The following is a 20,570-nucleotide window of genomic DNA, read 5'->3' as shown; positions in this document are numbered from 1 at the left end:
TTGGAGTAACAACCCCGTCTCAACAGAGACAGTGGAGTCTTCCTGAACGCTTTGATTGACACGTCTATAACCTGGAGCATGTGCCTCCTGACTTCTGACTAAGTCTGCGTCAGCATGCATTACATATATAATCGAGCAGAGTAATCACCTGACAGGACACCTTGTTTCTGCACATGCAGCAGGTTCGAGACTGAGAACTGAAGGTGGTTCATGTCCTTGAATTCAAGCTTCAACACGCCTGAAACACAGAGTCCAGTTACTCTTCTCTACGTAGTTACATTCCACCGCCCTTGCAGACCAAACCCCAAATAAAGTGAATAAGCATCCACGTGTTAAAAACATTTATTCACTTTATACATCTTTACAGTTCTCTCGGTGTCAGACAGACGTGAGCTGGAGGGAATGTCTCGGTGTCCATCGCGGTGTGTTTGACGGGCTTCATGCTCGGCTGCCCAGCAACGACTCGATGAGTCTCGAGCTGTTTGTGATCGCAGTCGTCACCACGATGAATTTATACCCTGGGAACAGAAGGCATGCACGTTATTTAGTACACTTCGACCTACTTTCAGGTCTTTTGACACAAAGCTAACTCCAGTTAATTCAGTCCGATTCATTTGTTTATGTAACTTAGGAGTCTTTTAATAAATCGGTTATGAATGAACATGGACTTGAGTCCACACACTGGTCACAGCATAGCTCGTGAAAGTTTAATACGTATTCATCTTAATAATCACAAGAAGAGAAACATAAAGCTGTAAAACCTTTTAAATGAACTGATGTTGCTTAATGTGATGCCAGATGCTGTCAGCTGATTTGCCAGGAATTATGAAACTAAGAATTTGACAATAACGATGTTAAAGATGATTATATGTGTCGATGTGTTCACTTTGCATCTACTGTATCGGTTTGTTGTTCATGAATTGATAGATCGATGCATCGTTGCACCCTCAACTCCAAACAGCAGCAACACTGAGAGGCAGACTGAAGAGCAGCGGGGGAAACGACAGTAAACGATCGGCAGACATGAAGAGTTCCCATGGTTACCTCTCTCTCTGCCGAGGAACCGGAGAGCTGAGATCTCAGAGAAGGTGCAGCCTCCGAGGAACATGACGAGGATGATGCGCTGAGCGTCGCTCTTTGAATCCGCTCCGCTGCTGCCTGATGAGAAACAAAACATTCACAGTTGCAGATTTACACGAGAAGAAACAAGAAACCGCCTTTCTCCGGGGTAAATATAGCCGAGGTCATCAGGATTTTCTCATCTCTGACACGATTGCAAAAACCGTGTAATCGGGTTTTCTAAGTGCACGTTGACATATTCAAATGATTCACCGTCAACATTATATTAATATCTCTTTATGATCTCACCTGTAACAGCGAATTCATGTCCATTTAGCAGCCTGGTGACTTCTTCGAGCCCCGTCCAACCGTCTCGCTCCAACACCTACACGTGACCACAGCAGGAAGAACACGTGACCACAGCAGGAAGAACACGTGACCACAGCAGGAAGAACACGTGACCACAGCAGGAAGAACACGTGACCACAGCAGGAAGAACACGTGACCACAGCAGGAAGAACACGTGACCACAGCAGGAAGAACACGTGACCACAGCAGGAAGAACACGTGACCACAGCAGGAAGAACACGTGACCACAGCAGGAGGAACACGTGACCACGTGACCACAGCAGGACGAACACGTGACCACAGCAGGAAGAACACGTGACCACAGCAGGAAGAACACGTGACTACAGCAGGAAGAACACGTGACCACAGCAAGAAGAACACGTGACCACAGCAGGAAGAACACGTGACCACAGCAGGAAGAACACGTGACCACAGCAGGAAGAACACGTGACCACAGCAAGAAGAACACGTGACCACAGCAGGAAGAACACGTGACCACAGCAGGAAGAACACGTGACCACAGCAGGACGAACACGTGACCACAGCAGGAAGAACACGTGACTACAGCAGGAAGAACACGTGACCACAGCAAGAAGAACACGTGACCACAGCAGGAAGAACACGTGACCACAGCAGGAAGAACACGTGACCACAGCAGGAAGAACACGTGACCACAGCAAGAAGAACACGTGACCACAGCAGGAAGAACACGTGACCACAGCAGGAAGAACACGTGACCACAGCAGGAAGAACACGTGACCACAGCAGGAAGAACACGTGACTACAGCAGGAAGAACACGTGACCACAGCAAGAAGAACACGTGACCACAGCAGGAAGAACACGTGACCACAGCAGGAGGAACACGTGACCACAGCAAGAAGAACACGTGACCACAGCAGGACGAACACGTGACCACAGCAGGACGAACACGTGACCACAGCAGGAAGAACACGTGACCACAGCAGGAAGAACACGTGACCACAGCAGGAAGAACACGTGACCACAGCAGGAGGAACACGTGACCACAGCAGGACGAACACGTGACCACAGCAGGAAGAACACGTGACCACAGCAGGAAGAACACGTGACCACAGCAGGAGGAACACGTGACCACAGCAGGACGAACACGTGACCACAGCAGGAAGAACACGTGACCACAGCAGGAAGAACACGTGACCACAGCAGGAAGAACACGTGACCACAGCAGGAGGAACACGTGACCACAGCAGGACGAACACGTGACCGCAGCAGGAAGAACACGTGACCGCAGCAGGAAGAACACGTGACCACAGCAGGAGGAACACGTGACCACAGCAGGAAGAACACGTGACCACAGCAGGAGGAACACGTGACCACAGCAGGACGAACACGTGACCACAGCAGGAAGAACACGAGACCACAGCAGGAAGAACACGTGACCACAGCAGGAGGAACACGTGACCACAGCAGGAAGAACACGTGACCACAGCAGGAAGAACACGTGACCACAGCAGGAGGAACACGTGACCACGTGACCACAGCAGGACGAACACGTGACCACAGCAGGAAGAACACGTGACCACAGCAGGAAGAACACGTGACCACAGCAGGAGGAACACGTGACCACAGCAGGAAGAACACGTGACCACAGCAGGAGGAACACGTGACCACAGCAGGAGGAACACGTGACCACAGCAGGAGGAACACGTGACCACAGCAGGAGGAACACGTGACCACAGCAGGAAGAACACGTGACCACAGCAGGAAGAACACATGACCACAGCAGGAAGAACACGTGACCACAGCAGGACGAACACGTGACCACAGCAGGAAGAACACGTGACCACAGCAGGAAGAACACGTGACCACAGCAGGAAGAACACGTGACCACAGCAGGAGGAACACGTGACCACAGCAGGAGGAACACGTGACCACAGCAGGAGGAACACGTGACCACAGCAGGAGGAACACGTGACCACAGCAGGAGGAACACGTGACCACAGCAGGAGGAACACGTGACTCCGCTCGTCTCTTATTGATCTCCACACGGAGAGCAGGTGAGATCCCGTGGAATGAATGAGTCCTTGTTTGTTTCCTCACCTGCTCGACGAGTTTGCAGCTCAGAGGGACGTAGGCGCCGCTGAAGATGTAGGCCATGTCTCGTGGGACGCGCAGGTCGTATTCTTCATCAGACTTTGGCACCTTTGCACAAAAATAGCGATAACAATACGATTATTAAAATACGGCCTCCTCAGCGTGACACGGGCAACACGATAGCAACGGCGATGAGGATTTTACCAGGTTGAGCTTTCGGCTCAGGGCTCTGAAGTTGCTCTTTTTTGCCAGAGAAGAGAAGGCGTCACTGAGCTTACCTGCAAAAACAAATGATAGAATAACAAAAAAGAGATTCCTGAAACCACCGGTCAGGGTTGTGCGTACGGAGAGAAACTGAGATTGTGTTTTGGAAGACTTGAAATCCAAAAAGACGGCCGTTCCACCTGCAGTTTTGTCATTGACCAGTTTTCCCACTTTGCTCTCCATGACGGTCAGCGTTTCCCCCGCCGGCTGCTCCACCAGCAGCCCCAGCTGCTTCAGGTTGGCAAATGTGAGCAGGTGGTCCGCTCCATAGCTCTGATGAGGTCGAGCAGAGACAACGTTTCACATTGAAGGCCAGCTTAACTCGGGCTCGTCAATCCAGGAACTCACGTTCCCCAAAAAGAATAAAACAGTCCAATACACACAAAACCAGACGGAACATAAACATCTCACCTGTAGATATTGTGCTTTTAATGAGCGGTAATCTTTTGGCAGAAGTCCTGTGAGAAACATCACAGTTATTAATGCAACATGAGGACAATCTGAACGCGTCTCTACATTCATATTGACACGACGACAACAAACCGTTTTCCGTGATGGACAGAAGACAAAGCAGCCGCAGACTTTCCATCATGGAGACCTTGAAGAAAAGAAAAGAATAAAGAAGTTTCCAGCATGTTATTAACAATTTGCCCTGATCCTGGATCAGACTGACCTGTCTGCTGATGTGCTCCTCTAAGAAAGAAATGCTTGCACGGATTTCAAATCCTTCAAGTAAAGCTGGAACAGAAAACAAGACGAGTGTCAACAACAACATCAGCTTCACAGGAGTGACATTAACGGGACGGTTGGGTGTTTTCAAGTCGGGCCGCATGAGGCACCGCTTCATCTTTCTGTTCGGACCCGAAGCCGTTCTCTCCCTCTGTGCTCTCTCAGCACACCGGAGCTCCTGGTCCACCGCGGCCTCAATCCGTTACTTACTTTGTGTTGTTGTCTGACTTTGGTGTCGTAAAGCAGAAGTTCACACTTTTTTTTTAACCCCTCTAAGAAAACCTAAGCCCCCAAATACAGATCTTAGTTGTAAATAAAATATAAGTTTGATGCTGGCACCGCTCAGGTTGTAACGGGTTAGTTCAGATTCACTGATGGAGGCAGAGTAGAGCAGCAGCTCCTGAGTTCTGAGAGGTTACATCACCTCGTTTAGTCAATGGAGTCTGGTGTCTTTGTAGAGATCAAAGATAACAGCTTCACTTCCCCTCAGAAAGGTTTGTCTGACATCAAAGTAAAGAGGAGAAAATATTCTCAATAAAGCTTAATACTTAAAGTGATATCGATTCTGTAGAGTCTAAAATACGTCCTCAGTAGAACATTGTACTCCTGTGTTTCTCTAAACTACTGTAGTAGAACTCTGACTCTGGAGAAGAACCTCTCTCACACACACACACACACACACACACACACACACACACACACACACACACACACACACACACACACACACACACACACACACACACACACACACACACACACACACACACACACCTCTACTGTCCCTTTAATGATTAAAACACATTTAACTAAAAGCTGAATCGAACATTTCTTACAGTGTTCTGTCTTCAACAGCTCCTGAAAGTCCTGCTTCGTCTTCTTCTTCATTATCGATTCACTTGCACCGATGTCTGAAAGAGAACGTGCTCTTCAGCCAACTTTAAAAGAACTAAAAAACTAAAATCCACATGATGAACACTCACGGAGGCTGAGCAGCCGATGCTCCTGTTTTAACCCTTTAAGTTCCTCTGACACAAACGTCTTCATCTGCTTTATGTCCATCCCCCGACGCTTCTGTGAGACAAAAGAAAGAGAGTGTCGGTCTGACTTACGATAACAGACGAGGGGGACGGAGATTTACTCACGTCATACGCAGTCTGGAGGTTCCTGGCTTTCTGGCTGAGGAAGCCGAAGACGTTGGAGAAATGCTCGTTTCTGATTTCGCTGAAGACCTACGAGACGCGTGCGAGAGTTCAAACATTCGTAGGAGTCGTGATGATGATGATGATTTGAGATCAGCCTACCTTATCCTGAGAGTTCAGCATGACTTTAAGACTTTTGTCAGACGACGTGACATCAGGTCCAAACTCCACACATCCTGCAGAACAGAGGCTGCGCTGAGACGTCGACAATCAAACACGTACGAAATAAATCTAAGTGTCATTGTTCAACAATGGCCGCTTTCATTCTGCAGGAGAAACACATCGTTTCAAATCTGCTTTTAACCGCCAAACATTTTACGTATGTTTGAAAATATTTCCCTCTATTTTATAATAAAGTGTCTTTAAAGTGTAAAAATTAGCCAATTAAAATGTAATTTTTGCATTTTCTGTCATTTCTTTGTGTTTTACGATTCGCTATTTTTTGAAGTAACATTTTTTTGAGAGGCGTTTTTATTTATATTGTCAAAATAAAACCCATCAGGGTCCAAAGTGAAATAAAAAGCCCCAAAAATATACAGATTTTTTAACACTGCGACACAGACAAAATGGAAGCAAAATCTATCAAATTAGCAATTATATTTAAATATCTAAAATATCACCTTGTCAGACGATGTTGACGTATCGCAAGATGGTGATTTGTCTGATTGAACAACCAGATTTGATGACCAGCGAAGTTTATTTTCTGCTTGTTAAGTTGTCTGACAACAGAAACAGAAAGGTTCACTGTGTAATGCAGCTTTGTTAAACGTTAACTGAGCCGGTTCATCAGGTATTTAAAAATGTGGATTAAAACACGTCATCTTTACACATAAACATACTGCTGCACAATTAATCGAATATTAATCGCGACCACGATTTTGCCTTCCTACAATTGATTGACTGCAAGATTGACGTTTCAAATGCTCCACTCGTAGAAACCTCGGCTTCATATCGAATCAAGCGCTTCCTAAACCGACAGCCAGCCACCAGGGGGCGCTCATGATGTCCTGCCGTATGTCAAACAGAAGCCGCCTGAGAAAAACAACCTGAATGTTGCAGCTGCGGTCCAGAGCAGAAGAGTAACGGTGAAAAGTTTTGGTACAATTATATTTGCTTCTAGATGCTTTCCAAATACGACCGGCTCTTATTTTGATGCAAAGATTTGAACATGAGCAGAGCTCTGTTTATTATAATGTCAAATGTGAAAAGTGCTGAAAACATTTTCTCCTTAAAATGAAGGAATTGTGATCTCAACATTGATCAAAGTATCATTTTGGTCATAATCGTGCAGCCCGACGTAAACTGTATCTTTAGATTCAGCTGTGTTTATGTGGACAGACGCAGCTCTTCACACTGAACAGTCAACTCTGCACAGGCTGCTTTCATACCCACCACATTTGATTCTAAATATATCATCCACCAGCCCCTCGTAGACGACTTGAGAGCACAGAGGCGTGACGAAGTCCACATCTGCAAATACGACGGCAGCGTTAGAGACGAGAGACGAGAGCAGATTAAAGGTGCTATGTACCAGATTGGGAGCATTTCTGCTGAGCCGGTGGCTCGGTGCTAACGGTGCTAACGGTGGCAAAAGTGCTGACAGAGCAAGCAGTATTCATCTGAGGGGGACTGGAGGGTTCAGGTGCTACGCTACAGCGAGGACGGCGTTAGCTAGCCAGTGTGGCGACGCCCACATGCACAAATGAAGTGGCAACCTCCGGTTCTAGAAAGTGAAGCTAAAGCTTCATGTGTTAAAGCTGCATTCTCTCTAGTGTCCACCAGGGGGCGACTCCTCTGGTTGTATAGAAGTCTATAGAAAATGACTCTACTTCTCTCTTGATTTATTACCTCAGTAAACATTGTAAACATGAGTTTATGTCTCAATCTCTAGTTTCAAGTCTTCTTCAATACAGCATGATGTTCATTTAGTACATTATGCTCCATTTAGAGTCACACAGACCATAAAGCAGGGGATGCTTTAGGGGCGGGGCTACACGGTGATTGACAGGTCTCTTTATCTTCACACATGCTGCTGTATTAACGCTCTGAATCTGGTATACTGCACCTTTAAGGACCCATGTGTTCTCACCTCTGTCGATGAGAAAAACCTTTCCTATTTCAGCTTGTCGAGCTCGTTGTTCTCCCTGTTCCACCTGCTCCCTCCACGACTCGTACGCCATCTGGTACCAGACAGCAGCAGAAACGTTATCGCAGGTGAAGCCAGAACGCGTCGCGGAGGATCTGACGTGACGAGTGTTTTGGTCTCCGATCATACCGCACCTTGGAACATCGTCCAATCCCGTAGACCTTTGAGAAGGGCCCGTAGAGGGAGTGGAGGAGGTGCAGAGCGCTGCCGGCTGTCCTGACCCAGCGCTGGTCCCCCGCCTGTGTGACGAAGGACAACCTGAAGCACCTGAGCTACATTTGACTGACTTACACAAAATATAAATGATCCATCGGTTTATAAATCACAACTTGTCACCTTTTATTCACACTTTTCTTTCTCCTGAGTCATAGTGTAAATAACCGTTCGTGTAATTTGGATCACAATGTGCAGCAGAATTCAGATTGTTTTTGATTGACTGAATATAAAGCACACTCTGCTACCCCTGACGATGTGATGTATTTTATGGATAATTCATATTATATGCAATGCACAACAAAAACAGTTGTTTCCTTTTCCCTGACGCTTGAGCCATTATCATTATTATTATTATTATTATTATTATATGGTTCTGTTTGTTGCACTGAGAGTGATTTATGTGCAAACGACCTCATCAAACAAATTCAATTCAATTAAATTTATTTTTGTGTTGCCCAAAATCACAAATTACAAATTTGCCTCAGAGGGCTTTACAATATGTACACATTTGACATCCTCTTGTCCCAAATAAAGAACATAAAATATGCCTCGAGTTAACGGGCTGAATGATCTGTCGACTTGGCGTCGTGGTTATTTACCAGGAAGTTGTCTCTGAAGAACTCCGGCAGCTCCAGACTGATGACGTCCTCGTCGAGAGGAAGCAGATAGAAAGACCACTCGTCGGTGGTCACTTCTGTGGGACGACAAAAACACGTTTTTATCATTATTCTCTTTGCATTTTGGAAAAACATTCATTTCACATCGTTTCAGTGTTACTGCAGGTAGATTGATAAAGCGTTGCGGAGGTTTAATCAGCATTTAACAGCTGGAGGTTTTATTTTACAACATTAACTTTTATTATTTTTTATCAGTGTTGTCGTCAAAACCACCTCAACCTCAACCGGGACCGATCACGACCAGAGTGTTAGGCGACCGAGCGGAGTCCAACGCTGCAGAACACACTCAGGAGCAACAAGATCCACATTCCCAGAAAAACACTTTTGGGTCAAAACAAGTTCAGCACTTCCTCTCTCCAAACCTCATCATTGCTGCTGAAGCTAAAGCACAGGATGTTCTACATCCGGTCACATTGTGCAGTACGCACGCCGGCATTGTTTTTCTGGCTATTCTGACCCACAATCCTTTGCACAGCAGATAAATGCAGAGGGTCAAAGTTCAAGGGGCCATGTTATGACCAACTAGTATGCACCAATTGATTGCATGCTGCATAGAACAGTGCGTACTTTGTAAAGGCCGCTGCAGTATGTGCTAGAAGCAAAAATAAACATGAAGTATGTGATTTGGAACGCAGTAAGAGCAAAGAAATGAAGACGCTCACCACCAAAGATCCCCTGCTCCTCCAGCACCGCCTCACACGCAAAGAACTGGAGCGCAGAGGAGGGGCAACAGACGGGTTCGTCAATTCATTCACAACTTACTCCAAGAGAAATCAAATAGAGTGTGTGCGCAGCAGCAAAGCAGGGAAATACCTTCTGAGGAGTGAAGATGATCTTGTATCTTCTAAATCGCCCCACTGCCTTGTCTGCATTGGCCACATCTGGAACAAGAAGCATCACAGCATGACATCATTTAGGAGGCTCGTTGCTATGACGACGTCACTGCATGTGTGCGGGCTGGGAATCTATATATAAGACTGATTAAAGAGTATTATTGATCCTGTTAAACTGTCATTGAGCCTTCATTACAGAAAGAAAACATCACACTCTACTTACAGGAGTCGTTTTTGACTGAAGACATTTTCTCCAGAAAGAATCACACAAAAGCAACACTTTAAATCTTGTGCTCACTAGTTTCGAAGAAAAAAGTCATTCAGCGGAAAAAAAAGCACAAATAAAGACAAAAGAAATCACCAACTGCGTCCGACTAGTCGACTAACGGACTACGAGCCTGCAGCCCTACTCACCACATATCCATTTGACAGTTTGTATTCTTGGCCGGATCAGAAAACAGAGCCTGTAGGAGAGTAAAGCCTCGTTATCACGCAGTCATCGTCAGACGTGTGTGTGTGTGTGTGTGTTGAACTATCGTTAGGACTATGAAGGGTGCAGGGCTCACTGGTCTGAGGTGCTGACAACAGGTTTGTATTCCACTTTGTAGAGTTTGTCGACTTCATGTTGCTGAAGAAAAAAAAAAAGGGAGAAAATGTTTGAAAAAGACATTTGAACTGAAGAGCTTCTTCATCAAGAGTCAGCTGATGAGGTTCACCTTTAGTATCGACACATTGGCGATTCGATCCAGCGGGCTCATCAAGTCCGCCTCGATGAAGAGGTCCTTCTTCCCCGGCAGCTGTGTGACAAAGAGAGGAAGATGGGAGGGTGAGGAGGACGACATCTACAGGACGCTGTATTCACACACAACATGCTTTCAAACAGGATTCTCTGCCTATTAAAGTGAATTATCTCCAGCCTTAACCAAGCGTGGGGCAGAGCACGTACACTTTGTACACTAATTATATGTAGAACACTTTTAACACTCGTTATTTTGTCTGTGTCGTATTTTTCGTATTGTCGACAAATCCCACGAAAACACTTGACCTCTGAAGCCTCAGTTCGTCGTGCCACTGAGCTCCAAGCCCATTGATCTCTACCAAAGACATACATCTTTAAACATGGGCCATTTTATAAAAACAGCTGGTCACAGCTGCCTTTTTAACAAATGTTACTCAAACAGGGGGAAGTAAAGCATTTGTTTCGGACTATTTTCAGCGGTGGATGAATCCACATCTGGTGCTCTGGTGAGTATTGGTGGCAGCAGGACGGTGTGTGTGGTGTTTGAGTTGTCACCCAGTGCTGATGTGTTTTTAAATGCAGCTCTATGACACATCAGGGTTTTGGATATACAGACTAAACTTCTTTTTTAATCATGTCACTGGACTTTAAAGAAAGCAAACCGTTTCCTCTGACCAACACCTAATGACAGCTGGGGTGTGTCAGCAGTGCAGTAGCTTCTTCTTTATTTTATTTTTTTTTACATACCAGTCATTGTTGGTGGTGAGTCTGCCGTTGGAGCAAGATGGCAGTCAGCCAAAACAAACCAACAACGGACACATTGCGATATACCGGTATTGTCCTACCTGTTCCAGCAGGTAGATGAGCTGATCTCTGGCCAGCCTCTTGAGCAGAGAGAAGTCTGGGAGCTCCGGACAGTCTCTCCTGGAACTGTGAGCCATGCTGGGCCACAACAATAACCACACACCCAATGAACACAGAACACAATACTCATATAACAAAACATGTAATGTCAGAGAGGCTACAACCAAAGGAAACACATCATATATATGCTGTGATTGACCTAGCTAGCGTTAGCTTGTAGGCTAAAAACACATCCTTAACACCACAGTAACGTTACATGTTTAAAGACGAGCGTCAAAGAGCTGACAGTTATGCAGAAATATTTTCACAAAATTGTCCAATAAACAGCAGAAATCAAGCAGCAAATATATGTCAAAACATTATTAAAAAACGGGGGGGGGGGGCATTAAACTGATATTAGAAGCTAACCTGCTGCTTCCGTAGCTAAACAAAGCGGAACAGACAACCAGCTGCTGTTTCCACCCGGACCAACACAAGGGACGGACTGTTACACCGTTGGTCAAAAAAGAAAAAGGAACGAGGTTGAAGTCCAGTCACAGCTGGTTCCTGGCGCTACTTCTTTGTTTTTCCACCATGAATTCAGACGCAGTTTTATTGTTAGAGACGGTTAACTTTGCGGCAGAGAAACATCGTAACCAGCGACGTAAAGATCCCGAGAAAACCCCGTACATTAATCACCCGATCGGTAGGACTCTTTGTTGTGATGCCTTCAAGTGCTGCTCGGTAGGACTTTTTGTTGTGATGCCTTCAGGTGCTGCTCGGGAATCTCTCAATCCAACGCTGCAGAAGTCAACAATAATAACAGTGGTGGAAAGTAACTTTAAAGTATATTACGTATTATATGAAATATTGTTTAATATACAAATATTATTAATAATAATGTTATTTAATATACAAATATTAAATATATTGTACTTTATTTCCTCCTACGTTGTACCTCTACTCCACTACATTGCTGAGGGGCATATTGTATTTTTTGAACGTGTATTATTATTAGTTAAGACAGATTAAATAATACAAAATATAATCAAATACGTTCTGAATTATTTTTATTGATAAGATGAGGTATACATGGCATTATATATAAAGCAATTAAAGTAGCTCCGCCTTTACGAACTACAGCATTAAAGTGTTTATTTATTTTAAGTAACATTTTTTTATGTAGGACATTTACTTGTAACAGAGTATTTCTACACTGCTGCAGTATCACAACTTTTACTAAAAGTAAAGAGTATTTGTTCCACCGCTGGATTGTAAAATGATTTCTGATGCTGAACTCTGTGTGAAGCTGTGATACTTGACACTTGCTGAGGTATTAGAAGGAGGGAGAATACAGTCTGAGTTGGGGATTTAATCATTTTCACAGTGGTATTAAAGCTCATACTATAAATTGGCTAATATTAGATGATTATGGATATATCAGCATCGATGTATAAGTAACACAAAGAAATATCAACAGGTATGAGTTCATTAAGAAACAATGTTTCCATTATATCTACCAGAGATACGTTTATTTATTTTGCAACCGTAAAATATCACTGGTCACAATTATTGAAAATAAAATAATCCAAGGGATGTGTTTTGAGATTTTTTTATGGTTAAAAACAAATATTCTGTCGCTGATGTATTTTTAACAGATTTTATAGTCTTTGTGAAAAATACATGTTTTCCAGGTGTGTCCTTGAGTTAAATGTTTATTTATTTATTGTTATTTGCCAAATGTCAAAAAAAAGAAAATCAATATGAGAGTACTTTAACATCAAATATCTGTCAAAATCTTTTCTCTGGTTTCAAACTTTTAAGGAGTGGCGAGAATCCTCAGCCATGAAGGAGGCGTCACAGACATCGAGGTTTTACAAGTGAGTATGAGACTTTGTCGGGAAGCTCCGGTGCCTTTTGTGTCACTGAGCCGGTGTCTCGTCTTCCCCGCAGGCCGCTCTGCTTCACGACACAGTGGAGGACACGGACACCTCTCTTGCAGAGCTCGAGGCGACGTTTGGGACGATCGTGGCTCGTATCGTTGAGGAGGTGACGGACGACAAAAGCCTGCCCAAACACGAGAGGAAGCGTCAGCAGGTGGAACACGCGGCACACTGCAGCTGCCAAGCCAAACTGGTCAAACTGGCAGATAAACTGTACAATCTGAGGGACTTAAACCGCAGCACACCAGTCGGTCAGCACCTCTCTGTCACTCTCACTGCTCTTATACTGTAACCGAAGAGTTCATTTAAGTTCTCTTTTTCTATTTGTTCATTGTGTCGAAACAAGGCAACTGCCCAGGTGTCCGTAGCCAACAATGCTATTTGCGCTAACTAGGTGGCAACGTCTGAATATTGAAGTAAAGGCTGAAGTGTGTTAAAGCTGCATTCTCTCTAGTGTCCACCAGGGGGCGACTCCTCTGGTTGTATAGAAGTCTATAGAAAATGACTCTACTTCTCTCTTGATTTATTACCTCAGTAAACATTGTAAACATGAGTTTATGTCTCAATCTCTAGTTTCAAGTATTCTTCAATACAGCATGATGTTCATTTAGTACATTATGCTCCATTTAGAGTCACACAGACCATAAAGCAGGGGATGCTTTAGGGCGGGGCTACACAGTGATTGACAGGTCTCTACCAGAGACGTATACGGCGTCTCTACGTCACTCCTCAGTCCAGATATGGTCACTTCAGTTCACCGGTTGCAAAGAACAACAAGATAGCATCCAAGATGGCGATGACGAAATTGCCGAATTCAAGGCTTCATAACATCAGTCCACAAACCATTAAGTGACGTCACGATGACTACGTCCACTTCTTCTATGCAGTCTATGAGTACACACAGTAAAGTGTACCCAAGTCACAGAAATACAAGTAATAGTTTGGTAGTGGTGTTTCCTTTCAGAGAGTTGCGTTGTAGACGTGTCTGACTGTTAATAAATACTTCATGGACTCTCTAAGGACACTAGAAGACACTACAGCTGTCAGATAAAGAGTAAAACTGTAACATGACAAGTGCGTTTCCACTATAGAAGTACATAAGTACCAATACTTGACCGTGTACTTACCTAGTCACCATACTGCTTCCCTGTGTGTGTGTGTGTGTGTGTGTGTGTGTGTTTTACAGGCTGGACAGCCGAGCGGGTGCAGGAGTACTTTGTTTGGGCCCGTGAGGTGGTGAGAGGCCTGAGAGGAACCAACTCTGTGCTGGAGCAGAAGCTGGAGGAGCTGTTCAGACAGAGAGGGGTCCAGCTCTGACAACACAGCGGAGAGCACACCGCTCCAATTACAAAGAAGATACTTTTTCATTTGTAAATTATAGAAATAAATCATATAGTTTACATCTGTGTGGTCACTGGTTTTTAGTTTCTGTTTTCATATTTTGTCTGTGTAGTTGAATTGAGTTTTTAGGAGTATTAGTATCAGTAGTTATGTTCCTATCCATCTATCTACCTAAAGGGGTGGAATGTAACTAACTATGTTTACTCAAGTGCTTTGAGGTACTTGTACTTTAATTGAATATTTTCTTCTCACTCTTTCACTTTACACTTCAACTCCACTACATTTCAGAGGGAAATATTATTGCAATATATTGCACTCAAAACATGGAAAATGTTCAAGTGGCACTGAAACTATTAGTTCATAGATTGACAGAAAATGAATTGGCAACTACTTTGATAATTGTTGAAGTCATGTTTTGTGTAAAAACGGTTCATGGTTGGCTTCACAAATGTAGAGGTTTGGATTGTTGGTTGAACAAAACACACTGTGAAGATGTTACTTTGGGCATTTATATCATTTATCACTATTTTCAGAATGTTTACAAACCAAATAAGTCAATTTATGGATATACTATACGCAGTGGAGCTGGTGGAACATGTTCTAGGTAGGGCTGTGCCACATCCAATCAATTTCAGCAAACATCCCAGAATGATTTAATGCAAAACAATGAAGGTATTAAACACGTATGACTACTTTATAGTTAAATATTTAACCTTTATTCCAACATGAAAAAACCCAGTAAATAACACTTTTATAAACACGTCAGGACATCTTATTTTAGTCTCAGTATAATATAATAATATATATATCATATAATAATATATATATGTTATATGATAATATTCTGTATCATATAATAATGTGTATCATATAATAATATATATATATATATCATATAATAATATTCACTATAATATAAAACACACATATATATATAATGATGTATTTATAACTATATATCATGTGCTTCATGTCTCTCATTCCCTAATTGTCCGTGATGGATCTGTCCCCGTTGTTTTAAAGCTAACTAAGTTATTATCATGACGTCATCCAGCTAGCTAAACCTGTCTGGTGAAACACGTTATTAGTGGAGAAGCTTCGCATGTATAGTATCTATCTATCTATCTATCTATCTATCTATCTATCTATCTATCTATCTATCTATCTATCTATCCATCTATCCATCTATCCATCTATCCATCTATCCATCTATCCATCTATCTATCTGTTTGTCTGTCGTTCTGTCTGTCTATGTGTGATATCAGCCACTATTATGCTCTTGAATTGCAGAATATCTACATTCAGCTTTAATCTTCTCTTTAAGTTTATTTTCGAGGTAATTCTTAGCTGACGATATCTTGTAAACTGTAGTACATCAGTGGTCTAAAAAGCCAGTTAGAAGTGATTTTTGTGCTAATTATTGTGTGTTTCTTTTTGGGCGGAAGTGTACGTCGGAACAAATCCATTTCCGGTCCGCTTGCTCTTCAGCGAATAAGCTTAACTTCCGTTTGACTAAAGCAGCGACGAGCTAATTTTGTAGGCATAAAATACATATTTTTTACTTTTATTCGGTTGATACCGGCGGCCAGGCAGCCATGTCTAGTCGCGAAGCCCTCAACATGAAGCTTCCTCCGATCCAGTCCACGGCCGGAGCCGTGCCGGTCCGGAACGAGAAAGGTAACAGCGGCGGTTAGCTACCAGGCGGCTAGCTGCGTGCTAAGTTGTTAGCCAGCTAAACAACACCAATTGTCGGTCTGAAAATTAGATAGAGAGATAACGTCAGACATATAGCTAGATAGATAGATAGGTAGGTAGGTAGGTAGGTAGGTTAGAAAATTCATGTGGACGCAGTTCCCGCATTGTTTGGGAATAAGACGTGTAAACAGTCACAATTTGTGTGTGATGTTTGGATGTCCACCTCATAGATAAAAACACATACTTTTGGTTTTATAGTGCAGCTACAGGAGCAAAAGTATTTAGATAAACTCTACAAGATCCAACGACAACAACACAACAGCCTTCCTGTCATCAATGTAACATTATAAACATACAAAGTTAGCTATTCCTATTTAAAGTATCCCAATGAAAGCTAGATTCAATTAAATATCTAGGCAATATTTAGCACATTCCTGCACTAAACTGTACATTTACTTTTATGCATTTCTCGATTGTATAGGGTTTAATATGATGCTTTACTTTTGCACTGTGTTTGTTGTTATGCACCAAATCACCAACACAAATTCCTGTCAAAAACACTGTTTGTGATTCTGAGCTGGTACCAGCAGAAAAATACTGGATTTATAACGAATAGTTATTTGAATCAATTAATCTACCAAATATTATTTTCCCAGAGCCCACTGTGATTTTGAAGTACATGCTATTCATAATCCAAAGATAATTACATTTACAATGATATGAAACGCAGCAAGTCCTCACTGTTTTTAGATTCCAGCAAATATTTTTTGCATTGAATTGATCGTCAAAATCGTTGCAGATTATTTTTATTTGACTAATGTCAACAGCTCTTAATTAAGAGGTTTTAGTATTGCTTCTAAAACCGTAAAAGGGGAATCCAAAAAGGGAATAAAAGTATTTGAACAGTTATGACTGATTTCTGACTCTGAGTTTTATGAACTTGACAAAGTTAGTGAGCTACTCCTAATGAAGGTCTCGATACATCTAGACCGTCAGCATCACTGGTGTGAGAGCTTGTCTTCACAGCTCATCTTTGTCTGTGTACATTCCAGGTGAGCTCTCCATGGAGAAGGTGAAGGTGAAGCGGTACGTGTCGGGTAAACGTCCCGACTACGCGCCAATGGAGTCGTCCGACGAGGAGGACGAGGACTTCCAGTTCGTGAAGAAGGGAAAGGAATTGGAGGCGGAGGTGGAGCTGGAGGAGGAGGATGTCTCTGACCCACGTCTCAAACGTTTGCTCAACCGCGTCTCCGAGGACGTGGAGGAGAGGTAACGGATCGCTTCAGGCGACCGATGTGATCGTTAAATGCTGAATGCTGAAATGCTAATGTCACCACGCTGTGTCCCGTCTGTTTGTCCTCAGGCTGGCGAGACACAGACAGATCGCGGAGCCTGAAGTTGTGGCCGAGAGCAGCGAGGACTCTGATGAAGGCACATGGCACCCAGAGCACCACGAGGAGAGCAGTGAGGAAGAGGAGGAGGAGGAGGAAGAGGAGGAAGTGGATGATGAGGTAGGTTACTGTCTTTGTGTTCTGCTTGTCCCAGTCAGGACAAGTTATACGAAGAAAAGTTTTTCTTTCTCTTCCTGTGCAGGAAATTGAGAGGAGGCGATCGATGATGCGCCAGCGAGCCACCGAACGGAAGAATGAGGACATGGAGGTCATGGAGGTGGAGGAGGAGGGGAAGTCGGGGGCGGAGTCTGAGTCTGAGTCTGAATACGAAGAGTACACCGACAGCGAGGACGAAGCAGAGCCACGGCTCAAACCGGTCTTCATCCGCAAGTAAGGACTGTCTGCGCCCATCCCTCCTGGAGCCTGAAGGGTTCAGCACCGCTCCAAGTTTACAACAAAGACTGTTCCATCTCACATCGTCAATGTCTGAAAATAAATCACAGAGAGAAACGGTAGTCTGGGGAGTCAGAAATCCATGAAAAGCCGTTGGACACCATTTCTATTTGGTGTCGTCTGAAGTCAAAGAACAATATTAATCGATCTTTGCTCAGTTGTTGAAGGTCTATGGGAGTAAACTATGTTCATGATTCCATAGACATGCAGTGGGGGCGTCTCCGACTGTGTTGTTAACATCTAGCAAGCTGTGCAGTGAAGCTAAAGGTCCCAATAACACGGTTTTGATTTCCTTTTGTTTGCAATGAACATATTTCACTAAACATCACAAACTGATCGACATGCATCCAATCAATCAGCTTCTAGCAGCTGATTGATTGGATGCATGTTAATAAGTGTCAGGTGAAAAATAATTGGATATTTCACAAGATAATAAAAATGAACTTTATTCCTACAGCACCTTTTTATGCAAGAAATGCAATGTATTCAAATCTATTTTAGATCTTAAAAAGAAGTGTGAACTGACTAATTCTTAGCATGTAACAATAGAAACGTTTAAACCACAGAGGAAGATCATGATGAGGATGTTTGATCTGCGTCCTCCACAGAAAGGACAGAGTCACGGTGGCGGAGCGCGAGGCGGAGGAGCTGAAGCAACGAGAGCTGGAGGCCGAGGCCAAGAAGCAGGTGGAGGAGCGGCGGCGCTACACCCTCAAGATCGTGGAGGAGGAGGCCAAGAAGGAGTTCGAGGAGAACCGGCGCACGCTGGCCGCTCTGGACGCTCTGGACACGGACGGCGAGAACGAGGAGGAGGAGTACGAAGGCTGGAAGGTCAGGGAGCTGAAACGCATCAAGAGGGACCGAGAGGTCCGGGAAGTGTGAGTAAATAAATCTAAATGCAGATGGGACGCTCTGACTTCGCTGTGTGACGAAATGAAGCTGACGTGTCGGCGTTTTGTCCTCAGCATGGAGAAGGAGAAGGCGGAGATCGAGAGATTCCACAACTTGACTGAGGAGGAGCGCCGCGCCGAGCTCCGCAACAGCGGCAAGCAAGTCACCAACAAAGCCAGCAAAGGCAAATACAAGTTCCTCCAGAAGTACTACCACAGAGGAGCGTTCTTCATGGTGAGTCCACACGTTGTTCTGAGCGTTGGAGGCGTTTCCACACCACTCAATCACAGAGGGAGACGTTGTCTCTACTTTAGTGACAACGCACACTCCGAGGTCTTCAGACATGACTGTGACTAACAAAAGATCTACTTTAGAATACTTTTTAGATGCTTTAGAAACAGGTCTGAAAAATCTATTGAGTAAATATAATTCAACAGTATCTGTTGTGATCGGATGTGATCTGTTGTGATCTGATCTGTTGTGATCTGATGTGATCTGTGTTCCAGGATGAGGAGGAGAACGTGTACAAGAGAGACTTCAGCGCTCCTACTCTGGAGGATCACTTCAACAAAACCATCTTACCCAAAGTCATGCAGGTGAGCGGCTCCGTCCTCACATTGCAGCTGTTACACACCGGACTGTTCAGCAGTTATTAAAAAACGTTTGTTTTCATATCGTGGTGTTGAAGTAAACAAGAACTCTGAGAAGAAGGAAGTTAATTTCTCTCTTCAGGACAAAACAGTTTTTCATTCTCTGGTAAACTTTTAGATTTTAGTCTATTTTGCTTCCAGAACACGTCTTCCTTCAAACTAGTGGAAGGAAAATATTAATGTTAATGTTTTGACCCTGTTCACCTGTAGAGTCTCTAAATGTCTGTGATGTAACTAAACGTCTCTTTAAGACGTTTCCTCTCAATGAGTTTGTTCTCAGACTCTGATGATAAATCTCCACTTCAGCAGCTCTTACATTCACCAAACTTCACTCGTTCATTCCTCTCTGTGTGCTGAAGGTTCACACATCACTCACATTTATTAATAAAAACATGGAGGAAATAGATTATTGTTCTGATTCATGGAGTGAAATCAGATACCAAAATCAACAAATGAAAGTAAACGTTTACTTTCATGGGTCAATGTGGAGAAATGTACCAGCGTTCAAATGAAGGGGAAGTCCTTCGGTGTTCTGATCCGACCCGTTTGTTTCCCGTCACAAGGTGAAGAACTTCGGCCGTTCCGGACGCACCAAGTACACCCACCTGGTGGACCAGGACACCACGTCCTTCGACTCGGCCTGGGCCCAGGAGAGCGCTCAGAACAGCAAGTTCTTCAAGCAGAAGGCGGCGGGCGTGAGGGACGTGTTCGACCGGCCCACCGTGAAGAAGAGGAAGACTTAGAGACGGACTCCATCGGAGTTCAGAGACTTGTTCCTGAGACCGCAGAGACGCTCGACTGGACTTCATGTTGTGGAAGGAAAGCAGGAAACCATCTTTCTAAACAAACTTGATTTAACGCCGGCTGCTGTTCAGAGGCAGAATATCAGTTTAACGTGGCTGAAGAAAAGGAACAGATTAAACCTCCTGCTGGGTTCTTTTAAAGCAGCAGGTTGTAATTCTGTACAAACCAACTAGTAACAGTTCTGTTGCAGATTATTGTTCTGATTTCCTGCATTGTTTCTTTGATATTCTAATTTGTGTGAAATAAAACTTGTATTTTCATCTTTTTTTATT

General features: G+C 43.8%; 3 protein-coding genes across 4 annotated transcripts; 2 read left to right on the top strand and 1 right to left on the bottom strand.

Annotated features, from left to right (window-relative positions):
• Positions 1-11,627, bottom strand: vps33b (VPS33B late endosome and lysosome associated). Of its 2 annotated transcripts, XM_079295131.1 has the most exons (24): positions 11,560-11,627; positions 11,133-11,229; positions 10,265-10,345; positions 10,115-10,176; positions 9,963-10,012; positions 9,529-9,596; positions 9,378-9,423; positions 8,638-8,732; positions 7,957-8,061; positions 7,766-7,856; positions 7,069-7,146; positions 5,779-5,852; positions 5,620-5,706; positions 5,458-5,548; positions 5,311-5,385; positions 4,419-4,483; positions 4,289-4,343; positions 4,157-4,203; positions 3,886-4,018; positions 3,686-3,759; positions 3,488-3,589; positions 1,369-1,444; positions 1,045-1,158; positions 1-518 (listed from the first exon to the last, which is right to left on the bottom strand). In XM_079295131.1, exons 2-24 carry the CDS (start codon positions 11,226-11,228, stop codon positions 439-441), a joined length of 1,845 nt encoding a protein of 614 aa, XP_079151257.1. In that variant the 5' UTR covers position 11,229; positions 11,560-11,627; the 3' UTR covers positions 1-438. The 2 variants fall into 2 exon arrangements, with proteins under 2 accessions (XP_079151257.1, XP_079151258.1); XM_079295132.1 differs by lacking the exon at positions 11,560-11,627 and having other exon boundaries at positions 11,133-11,235.
• An 8-nt stretch (positions 11,628-11,635) lies between these two features.
• hddc3 (HD domain containing 3) lies at positions 11,636-14,473 on the top strand. Its single transcript, XM_079295149.1, has 4 exons — positions 11,636-11,836; positions 12,955-13,010; positions 13,084-13,324; positions 14,260-14,473. The coding sequence occupies exons 1-4, from the start codon at positions 11,725-11,727 to the stop codon at positions 14,388-14,390; spliced, it is 540 nt and encodes a 179-aa protein (XP_079151275.1). The 5' UTR covers positions 11,636-11,724; the 3' UTR covers positions 14,391-14,473.
• A 1,440-nt stretch (positions 14,474-15,913) lies between these two features.
• Positions 15,914-20,558, top strand: mfap1 (microfibril associated protein 1). Its single transcript, XM_079293240.1, has 8 exons — positions 15,914-16,091; positions 17,162-17,378; positions 17,473-17,620; positions 17,703-17,890; positions 18,562-18,831; positions 18,919-19,078; positions 19,351-19,440; positions 20,058-20,558. Exons 1-8 carry the CDS (start codon positions 16,010-16,012, stop codon positions 20,235-20,237), a joined length of 1,335 nt encoding a protein of 444 aa, XP_079149366.1. The 5' UTR covers positions 15,914-16,009; the 3' UTR covers positions 20,238-20,558.
• The last annotated feature ends 12 nt before the right edge of the window (positions 20,559-20,570 follow it).

The sequence above is a fragment of the Melanostigma gelatinosum genome (genome assembly GCF_949748355.1).
Source record: "Melanostigma gelatinosum genome assembly, chromosome: 2".
In the NCBI taxonomy this organism is placed as follows: domain Eukaryota; kingdom Metazoa; phylum Chordata; class Actinopteri; order Perciformes; family Zoarcidae; genus Melanostigma; species Melanostigma gelatinosum.
The sequence above is the reverse complement of the archived record's forward strand: the minus strand, read 5'-3'. Positions and strand labels throughout refer to the sequence as shown.

Bases quoted from the DNA above. Each gene is read 5' to 3' on its own strand.
- vps33b (XM_079295131.1), bottom strand. From the start codon at position 11,228: ATGGCTCACAGTTCCAGGAGAGACTGTCCGGAGCTCCCAGACTTCTCT. The intron at 10,177-10,264 runs GTGAACCTCATC...TTTTTTCTTCAG, and splicing joins CCAATGTGTCGATACTAAAG to CAACATGAAGTCGACAAACT. The intron at 5,853-7,068 runs GTGGGTATGAAA...TCTGTTCTGCAG, and splicing joins TATATTTAGAATCAAATGTG to GATGTGTGGAGTTTGGACCT.
- hddc3 (XM_079295149.1), top strand. From the start codon at position 11,725: ATGAATTCAGACGCAGTTTTATTGTTAGAGACGGTTAACTTTGCGGCA. The intron at 13,011-13,083 runs GTGAGTATGAGA...TCTTCCCCGCAG, and splicing joins CAGACATCGAGGTTTTACAA to GCCGCTCTGCTTCACGACAC. The intron at 13,325-14,259 runs GTCAGCACCTCT...TGTGTTTTACAG, and splicing joins AAACCGCAGCACACCAGTCG to GCTGGACAGCCGAGCGGGTG.
- mfap1 (XM_079293240.1), top strand. From the start codon at position 16,010: ATGTCTAGTCGCGAAGCCCTCAACATGAAGCTTCCTCCGATCCAGTCC. The intron at 16,092-17,161 runs GTAACAGCGGCG...TGTACATTCCAG, and splicing joins GCCGGTCCGGAACGAGAAAG to GTGAGCTCTCCATGGAGAAG. The intron at 18,832-18,918 runs GTGAGTAAATAA...TTTTGTCCTCAG, and splicing joins GACCGAGAGGTCCGGGAAGT to CATGGAGAAGGAGAAGGCGG.